Source organism: Hibiscus syriacus, unplaced genomic scaffold (genome assembly GCF_006381635.1).
Source record: "Hibiscus syriacus cultivar Baekdansim isolate YM2019G1 unplaced genomic scaffold, ASM638163v2 tig00111427_pilon, whole genome shotgun sequence".
In the NCBI taxonomy this organism is placed as follows: Eukaryota; Viridiplantae; Streptophyta; class Magnoliopsida; order Malvales; family Malvaceae; genus Hibiscus; species Hibiscus syriacus.
Window position 1 is genome coordinate 5557589 of NW_024063088.1, and position 10535 is coordinate 5568123.

Below are 10535 nucleotides of genomic sequence, written 5' to 3' on the forward strand. Positions count from 1 at the left end.
ACCCAACAATTATGGAACTTTTAACTTTGCTTCTCAAACAATAAAAAGTTACAATTTCTTTCTTTGATTAACCCACAGAAAAAGGGGGGGAAAACCATAGAAGAGGAAGTTTTGGGAATTAAGATTGTAGAAAAAGAATCTCTTAGAGAATTCAGCTCAAAGTTTCGATTTTTCTTAATACTACAACATTAAAAAGAAAAAGAAAAAACAAATTGAAGTTTAGGGGTTGAAACGAAGTAGAAGAAATGAAAAAAAAAATGGAAGAGATATTGGGTGTTTAAGTGACTTTGCCACTAACTAAAAATGGAGCAACCAAAATCAAATGTTTTAGTTTTCAACAGTGCTAAAAGATTAATCTTTTGTCGACTTTCTAGTTGAAGATGAAACAAATATTTTAATGGACGATGTGTAATACCCTAATTTTGTCCGAACATCCCATGTCAAATCGAAGACATTCAAGGACCAATTTAAAATTGCAAGTGTTTCGAGAAATAATTCGATTCAAGTGACATGGGTAGGGGTGAGTGGGAGTTGGCTCATAAATTTGGCGACAAATTCAAGTCTTGGCTTAAATCGTAATCTGTGGAGTTTGGTGATCATATTCGAGGCCCAAATTTAGATTCGAATTAAAGTTTCATCATTGGATATCAAATACAAATCCAAAATTAAAATATCCATTTACAAGTGCAATACAAAAGTAAAACCCATTTAACCCTTCACCCATTACATGTGACATCACAGCCCATTTACATGTACCCAAGACCATTAAACCTTAACCTACTACCCAAATACAACCCCAAAACCCGTTTACCCCACCAAAAATATTTAAGCCCATACCAAATGACCCAAACCCGTGTAGGTAGGCCCGTATGAAGACCCAAATCATATTAGGGTATTTGAAAACCTAGATATCATGTGGGCAGCTGCTTCTCCACCATTTGATCTTGCTCAAGCATATTCAACGGTTCATATCAAAGCACAAAATTTAGGGCTTATGAAACTCTAGCTGCCAACGCCTCCTTCGAAGCCCAACCGTTGGATCCGAGGCATGACCCCAAGCAGATTGACCGTCGATCTGGAACATGTGAGATGCACACGCGGTCCCCAGAACTTCCCACGCATTGTCAGCATCATATCCGACAGCGACACAGTCGTGAGTCGGGTCCCCACACACCCCTGTGCTCCTGCCGTTTATACACTCTGCCATGACGGAGGACGAAACGCATCTTGGTACCAAAATGCCAGAATCTGATGGTGAGGGATTTTCGGCCCTCAGATCAGCTACATCTCACAAATCAAGCCCATGCAAGTCGAAAGAAGACAATAAATTAGAAAATCGATTTTACATTTTTTTTCACATTTTCTGGTAATCGGGTGTAAGTAACTCAACAGAAACACAATGCAAGAATAGATGGAGAAAGCAATAGAAGAAAAAGCATTTTTTTCAAGGTTCCTCTCTTCGATTCCCTTTTTCTTTGAGAAGTTTTCATTTCGTTTTGTTTTTTATTTTTATTTTGAAATAGAGTAGGGGAAAGGGGGTATGGAAGCAAAAAAGAGAGGGAGGAGATTTTACCTTAGTCATCTAGGGTTCATCGTCGGTGGAGAATGGTGGAAGCCTTATCGTCTGAGTTCGGGGGTTGAAAGTTCCATATTGTCGATTAGGATAGGTCGATTTAGCTCATATGCCTTTGATTTTAGGGTTAGACGAAAAAAAGCTCGAGGTTTTGTTTAGATCGGGGTCCTGGTTTAGCCCTACCACAGTCTCTGGTTGTCGGAGAAAGGAGTTTTGCTTTTTCAGGGGGTTTGGGTTTCATTTTAGCGCTTATTTGCTTTCTGGTCACCTGTAATGTTATTTTCGCATTTATTTCAATAATAAAATACTGATTTTGTAATTTCACAATTTGTAGTTGTTAATAAATTTTAGGTTTATAAAAAAGTGAATAATTGTGCTCTAGTCCTTCTAATTTAGGCGTATTTTCATATGCTGGTCCTTTATATTTCTAATTTATTTATGATTAATTTTGATTTATGCTAATTTGGTCACCATGCTGAATTATTTCTTTGTATTAAAATGAGGTCCCTAAAATATTCTATTAGTTTTAATTTAGTCCCTTGTCTAAATGTTTATGTTTTAATTTTTTATCCCTGATTTGTTGTTTTTGTTATATTTTACTCCTTAGATCAATTATATTATTGATTAACCTTTTTACTAATTAGTTTGTTAAAGTTTTATTCATGATTATTAATTTTAATATGTATTTTTTGATTTTAGCATATTTAGATTACTTTATCTTTTAGATTTAGTCCTTACATTTAGATTTCTTTTAATTTAGTCCCTTGTTAGGTAGTTGTCTTCTTTAATTAGTTGTATATATTTGTTATGCATGTTAATATGTTTATATATGTATGAGTATGCGAATGATCTATTTACGAATCACATGACATTATTTTTGCATGATATGTATGATATACTCACGAGTGTAACTCGATTTAATTCAAATAATTAGATTAAGGGTAATATCCTTTCATTCTAAGGTTGTTGTGAAGTGATTGTCTTAACTTATAAGCAAATTACTTCTGATGATTTTAAAACGAATGTGTATCTCGTCAAGTGAAACCCTAAAATTTGACCACGCCTAAAATTTAGGGAATGAGAGAAAAAGAAATGTTCGTTTATTAAAACTCCTCAGGAAAAAATCGTTAGATCTTATAAAAGGTTCGATCTCGACGTCTTTAAATAATCAAATATCATTTTTCTTTCTAAAAAGATTGGTAATTTTTAATTTAACTTGTTTTATTTTATTATCATTCATGCATTCGAATTGGTAACGAATTTTTGAAAGGAACTGTAATATTTTTTTATTTTGATTGGAGTAAGAATCGATTGCCTCAATGTATGAGAGATCGCTTCTTCTTTATAGAAAATAATTAAATATTATTATGTTTCATTCTAAAATTCAAAGAGTATGATTTGAAGGGATCTTAAACTAAATTAAATTCGAACTTGTAGATTTCATTGCAGAGACAATTAATTCATCGATTAGGTACCGATTTAGGATTTAGGGCGCTGTGGGGATGCTAATCCTTCCCCACACATAACTGACTCCCAAACTCAATTTTTTGGCGTGCAGACCTTAAAACGTTGTTTTAATCATTTAAAAAAATTAAATCTTATTAAAATGACATAACATTTTGGGTGCCTAATCACACCTTAATCAATTATTAGCGGCGACTCCTCGAACTATACTTTATTTTATTTTTAAAAAGGGAACCCCAAATTATTCAAGACAATTTTTAAATCACATTCTTTAATTAAAAAGTCAAAAATTAAATATTGTGGGTTTTTAAAATAAAATAAACAAAATTGTTTCGACACGATGGTCATTTCTTTTCTTTATCTTTTGTTATGTCGATGTTCAAATTCTTTCTGGTTTCCAGCAAAGGTTGCCAGTAGTGGTCAGCGTAGCAGCCGGCGTGATGACCGGAATTTGGATTCATGGAAGTTGAAGAGAGAAAATGAGAGGAAGAAGAAGAAAAAAATGAAGGAAAAAAATGAAAAAAAAATTATTTAAACCAAAACTATGTTGTTATGGTGTTTATTGTCACATATATTAGTCGTCGTCAGAAAGTTAATGGCTGAATGGTAAAAAAAAAATCAATGTATAAAGTTCAGTGATTAAATTGAAATAACTAAAAGTATAATGAGTGAAATATGAGAAAGAATAAAGTTTAGTGAGTAAATTTGTAATTTACTCTTTTATCTAATAATGCTCCTTAATTTTATGGGTAAAATCTAGTAATAATCACTAAACTTATAGGATACTTTCATTTTCGTCATCAAAATCGAAAAGCTTTTATTATAGATTTTGTTTATCGAAACCGAAAAACTTTCATCGTAATCATTACCATTAAGGAAAATTTTATTTTAGTCATTGGGTCATTAAATCATCAACCGTAGATGATTTAGCATGTCCACATGTCAATGACAATTGAGTAACATATCCATGTATCATTTTTTATTATAATAAATTAATGTCATTCAATATGGTGATCACATGTGTTACCATCTTATTTAAATAAAGAATGACCCAGAATGGGATGAAATTCAAATATAAGACCTCTTGTAAAGGGATCCAATGCCTAATCATCGATATATTCTTCATAAATTAATATTTGAAGAGTAGTCTTGAACCTCTAATTACAATATAAATAATATTTTTATATATAATAATTAATTAATTTAAATAATAAAATAGGTTATCGATTCGGATGAAATTAGATGTAAAAGTGAAGTTTGGTACCAAGGCTTTGATTCAACCTAATCTAACTTATATTTACGTCTTGTTTGACACAAGTATTAACACATACAAAATAAATGTTACTTGAATTATTATAAAAAAAAACTAAAAAAAATTGAATTTGAAACTAAAAGGATGAGTGACAATTCATATAAAAAGTAAATGAATTTTCCTTCTTTTTGTTCAAACCAAGCCATGCATGTACGATGAAATTAGTTTATTTCACAAGAAGCAAGGCAATAATATGAAAACAAGATCACAGTACATATAATTACGGATCTAAAAATATTTTTTAGAGTGGACGTGTATATATTAATAATATTTTTTTCTTTTTTTTATGGGATAAGTACAACTAAAATTTCAGAGTGAATAACATCAACAAAATAAACAGTTAACCTAAAAAAATTTGGATTTTAGGGTAGACACGTATCCAACCCGGAAAATCCTTGCAACCGCAACACACATGAATGATGAAGCATTCCCAACTTTATAAAAACATGAAAGCTAACATATACATATAATTTTGTTAATAAATCAGTTGTACAAACAAGATCCATGAATATATAAGGTATTAAAAATAATTATATACAAGTCGATACCATTCATGGATTACCTGCAACTTTTCCCACAAAAAGATTCGACACATGTTTCAGCTTCATATAATTAGAAAAGGACTACCTGCATGCTGTAAAAAGAGAAAAATAGAGTGCTTCACTGCTGTGTCATTTACAAAAGCAGGAAAGATCTCATTAACAGCACTTTTTAACATGTTGAAGCAAAATACATTTGCTAAATGAACTTATGAGAAAAATAAATAGTCAAAACCAAAAGTCTTAGCCTCTTCTAAGGACAAGATTCAGACATTCCGAGAGCCATCATTCGATACTTATTCATTTCTCGTCTTGTTATCCCATGTATCTTTTCCAAAAATCTCTTCAATAATGTTGCATGTAGGCTGGAGATCAATACCTTTAGTAGCTGTCGTAGGATACCGGGCATCCCAGATTTTTGCATCACAGGTATCCAATAAATAGACATGGCTCACCAGATCACTAGGCCCATCTACTTTAGTCTGCATACACTTGCTAAGGTCGGTCTTCATTTCTCTATTGTGCAAATCAGCCTTTGTTTCAATCAGACTACGAGAATCGACCATGTTCGGCTGAAACTCAAAAGACATACACGAGTCATCTTGAGCATTGAAATCCTCTACTTGTCCAGAAACTTTGTTTGTTTGTTCAAAAACAGCATTGAACCTACTCTCATCCAATGATTTTGCATCGTGACCTTTTAACAAAAGATTTACACCATAATCCCCTCTGTCTGCAGCAATGCTATAATTTCCATCCCCACTATCACTATCAGAGTCACCACTATCATCGTCGTCGTCGTCACTGCCATTGTCATCATCATCATGGTTTGACAGACCTTCCTGATCAACAAGAGACTCAATAGCAGAAAAGACTTCATCTTTCTCTGAAACTTTAACTCCATAAGCCCGTTGACTCCCATGGAACTCATCATCATCACTGTCAATTTCCAGAACACTGGATCGGTTCTGAACAGCTCGTCTCTGAAGGATAAAGACATTGAAATAATAGCTGACAAGCTCCCTCTTTGATCTTAATGGGAAAACCACTGACAACTGCTTCCAAAACTTCCTACCCAAAGAAGCAGGATTAGTGAAAACAACCTCACGAAATAACTCTTCATCTTCTTCACTCCATTTATATGCAACATCCTCTCCCATGTCATAAAACCCCAGCTTCACAAATTTTTCATGCCCAAGGGATTTTCGTAGTTTTTCCCGTGATTCCATGACATGCTGTCGCACACATCTAAATGAGCCCCTATCCAGGCAACCACAGTCTGTTCTGCCAGCACCAACTTTTCCACTGTTGTTTGCGGAAAAATCTGAGGCAGGCATTGGAATGATGCATGTTCCCATCATAATCTCTTCATAGTCAATATCATGGGTGTCTGATGCACCATTTTGAACAAACTTATCCTTCTTTATGTGCCTACCAAACAAAGGAAGATTGGCTTGATGATTTGGCCCAAGTGGAACTTGTTTTCGAGGAGACCGATCCAACAACAAAGAATAGGAATCACCAACAGGGCCCAACGTTCTTCTTGGGAAATCGAAGTCAAAATATTCTGGAGAAACAGGTGAAATAGCTGCTGCCCCAGTATCAGTGTCTTCCTCACTGGAAATGCTAGCGATCAAAGACAAGGGAGCACTAGTCTCAAAATCCTTATCAACCAAACATCCAGCACCATTAAGACCATCAGTTTCAAATTCTTCATCCCATTGGTATTTACGAAATCCACCCTCAGTTCCAACTGTCAAAAAGAGGAAGATCACATCAATGAAAAAACCATACAACAAAAAAAGAACCATTCGCATAAAAGCAAGCAGAAAAGTCAGAAAAGACGTTACCTGAAATATGAGGATTCTGATGAGTATGACTAAGGGGAATATTATCAGCTAACTGAGTTAGCTTTTTGTTATTGTCAAACTGTCTTTGATGCTTGAAAGGAAGTTCCTGCAGCTCCTCATTGTCAAAAGGTCTTTTGAATCCCATTTACAACCTGAGGGACAAAAATGTTAATTACGAAGAGAAGATAAAAAGAAGAGATAACATATAGCTGCACTTCGATCACAGAGTATACAGCAAAAACATACTGACACAGTAAGACAGAAAAATAAAGGCAATAGCAGAAAAAATGAAGGATCGACAAGCATATGTCAAAGAAAACTTAACACAAGCAATAAAAATATAATTAGCCCGAAACTAATTTAGACTAAGCAAAAATATGAAATGACAGAGCTCGGAAGCATCATGCTACTGATATTAACTATGATGCACACACCAATACTCAATAGAACAGTATCTTAACCATTTTAATAAACTTGTTTGGCTTTGCATGGTAAACTGAAAAGGTTAATAAGTTCAAAAAATAGTAATTGAATGATAAAAGGTAACAGTTAACATATTAACCACTTAATAATAACGAAAACAATGAATTTTAAGTTAGGTGAAAGTCAATTGCTTCTAAACTCTGATGAATTAAAACTTTAATGGAGCTGAGAAAAATGAATATCAATTAAAGCAATTGAGACGATGATAGCACTTAATTAGACATTAAAATTTATTGAACTATGCTAAGAGACATTTTCCCTAATTAATTTAACTACCAATAGGATCCCTAAATTTACAAGAAAACCCTAACCCTAAATTCCCAATTAGCCCAGGATGCGACAAATTGGGGGCACAAAACTCCCGTAACAATCTTGCAGCCACTTAAAACACCGAAACCCTCTATGAATTCGTAGATAGAAACGAACCCTAACGAATCGAACAAACCTAAACCCTAATAAACAAATCACGAATAATAAGACAAAATTAGACGGAATAAACATGGGAAATCAACACAAACCAAAGATAAAACGAAAAATCATGAGAGATCAATTAGTAAAAAGGGCTCGATCGAGGAGATCGAAGAACCCTAACCCTAAAGAAGCGTGAATTTAACGGCTGCGACAGAAAGATATATCAATCAAAAGGAAATAAGGAGAATCGAATAGATCCTTACTAGATTTACAGATTGGATTAAGAACGACGAGAAAATCCGAGATCGATTTTCAGGGTAATTTGGGGATCTAGAAAGAGGGGTAAAGAGACGATGCGAAACGAGGATACGGTTCGGGGGATTTTGTATACGAAGCGGTCCAGTAGGAAAACCGGATTGACCTAATTTTGGTTTTCGATACCCAAAGAGCATTTTGCGTCTTTTGTCTCACCTGGACGGCTGGACCATTGAACCTAAACCGGTCCGGTTCTCAATTAAATTACCTAAAGGTGCACTATGATTAAGGGATTGTCTCAGGAAAGACGGCCTAATATACAGTGTTACTGGATACATCAAAAGATATTTAACAAATTCGGTTTAACGCTACCGGAAAAGTTGAGTAATAATAATGTAGTAGTCTAAATCATGAAGAAATATTAAAAAATTTGGCAACCGGCAAACTTAGCTTGTCGGTTTATGTCGATACTTTATAAAACTGTATCGATCCACATCAATATAACAGGTAAAAATATGACAAAACCGGTCTCGAAAAGACAAAACCGATAAAGCGGTACCAGATATATTGAAAGTGACGATACTTTAATATAAGTATCGACACTTTGTGAATATAAAAGAGAAGCAGTTTTAGCGCCTATAAAGTGTCGATACTTTATAACAATATATCGATCCACAACGATATAACAGGTAAAAATATGACAAAATCGGTTTCTAAAGAGCAAAATCGGTATAGAGCGACCAGATATATTGAAAATGTCGATATTTTAATATAAGTATCGACACTTTGTGAATTTAAAAGAGAAGCAGTTTTAGCGTCTATAAAGTGTCGATACTTTATAACAATGTATCGATCCACAACGATATAACAGGTAAAAATATGACAAAATTGGTCTCTAAAGGACAAAACCAGTATAGAGCGACCGAATATATTGAAAGTGTCGATACTTTAATATAAGTATCGACACTTTGTGAATTTAAAAGAGAAGCAGTTTTAGCGCCTATAAAGTGTCGATACTTTATAAAAATGTATCGATCCATAACGATATAACAGGTAAAAATATGAAAAAACCGATCTCGAAATGACAAAACCGGTAGAGCGCTACCAGAAATATTGAAAGTGTCGACACTTTAATAAGTACGCCTAATAAACTATCGATACTTTCAAAGAAATATGTAATTATACTATCGAAAGTATTGACACCTGACATAAAAGTATCGACACTTTGGTAGTTGTATCGATTAAATATAAATAACATATCCGGTGAAAATATAAAGGGCATAGTTAAATATCCTCTGAAAAATAGATAGAACGGATGAGTTTTTGAAATCGAAGCGTAATTGTTGCTGCATTTCAGAAGGCGTTTCTAAAGTGAAGTTTGTTTATTTGTTGCTGCAGTCGAATCGAAAAGTACGTTGTCGAAACCCTAGTTTTTATTATTACAGTAATCGAAAATAGGGTTTTTATGTTGTTTGAGGTTTTGGAGTAAAGAAGCATTTGAGACCAATTACAGGTAGAAAGTGATATTCTAAGTAAAATATCAATATCAATACTTTTATTAAATATTATAGGTAGAAAATGATATTATAGGTTGTATAAATGTGTCGAAACTTAGAGTATCGAGTGTTCTCATTTGTTTGAAGAAATAGGGATTAGGGTTTTTAGGTTTGGTTTGGGGGATTTCGAATCGAAGCCAAGAAAGATTTGGGACCGATTATATAATATTATAGGTAGAAAATAAATATGGATACCTGTATATAATATTATAGGTAGAAAATGATATTTTAGGTTGTATAAATGTGCCGACACATTTTGTAGTGACCATTCAAATTCTTTTGAAGAAAACTGTTTTACCACAAGAGTAGTTATCTATATTGGTATATTGAATAAAGTGTATGTAACAAGTATTTGATTTGATTTGCGTAAACTGATATATGAAGAAAAAATGGAGTCAATGGGTGGAAAAATTGTTGGTGGCGTAGATGACTTTGAAATTGAGGCCGAGACTCGAAAGCAACCAAAGGGTGGATATACGTACTTCTAGTAAGTATCAACGTCTTTTTGTTATTATTGTTGAAATGGTAATTGAATTAAAGTATTTAAGAACTTTAAATTGATTACAAATTTTAAATGTTGACAGTATGACCGAATGCCAAATGATGAAGGAAGATGGCGAACACATCGGTTCGGTATGTAAATTGAAATTGACATTGAGTATTATTTAGGTTTATGCTTAATATTAGGTGAGAAATGATGTGTTAGAGAAATAGAATTCGATGAGTGATGCTGATAAGGAACCTTACATCGCACAGTCAAAGATGGATAGTGAAGAATACAAAGAATGGAGGAAAGCACATGAAAAGAAGATATTCATTAAACTTGTAAATACGTTGATACAAAATATATAAGAACTATAACATTATATATTGTTAAAAAATGTAGGAAGTGTCGACAAGGTGCAGCATTAAAAGGGTGAATTCATTAATTAAACACCTTAAGGAGAAGGGTCAGTTGAATGTGCTGGGAGAAATGGGGTTTGAATTGTTGGTAGGAGTAAGGGATCGACCTATTCAGAGAGAATTATGTCGATCCTTGATGGCGCAATTTGATGTCGAACAATGTATTGCTAAATATGGTGATTTTTCATT

The 10535-nt window shown here is 33.5% G+C and overlaps 1 protein-coding gene across 1 annotated transcript; it reads right to left on the bottom strand.

Moving 5' to 3' along the window:
• Positions 1 to 4916: 4916 nt before the first annotated feature.
• LOC120163049 lies at positions 4917 to 7990 on the bottom strand. The gene is made up of 3 exons (XM_039173072.1): positions 7896 to 7990; positions 6739 to 6890; positions 4917 to 6641 (listed from the first exon to the last, which is right to left on the bottom strand). The coding sequence occupies exons 2-3, from the start codon at positions 6881 to 6883 to the stop codon at positions 5185 to 5187; spliced, it is 1602 nt and encodes a 533-aa protein (XP_039029003.1). The 5' UTR covers positions 6884 to 6890; positions 7896 to 7990; the 3' UTR covers positions 4917 to 5184.
• Positions 7991 to 10535: the final 2545 nt, after the last annotated feature.

What these genes read in the sequence shown, in the direction of transcription:
- LOC120163049 (XM_039173072.1), bottom strand. Translation starts at nt 6,883, where the DNA reads ATGGGATTCAAAAGACCTTTTGACAATGAGGAGCTGCAGGAACTTCCT. An exon ending in TCAGAATCCTCATATTTCAG is followed by an intron (nt 6,642 to 6,738) that starts GTAACGTCTTTT and finishes TCTTTTTGACAG; the next exon opens with TTGGAACTGAGGGTGGATTT.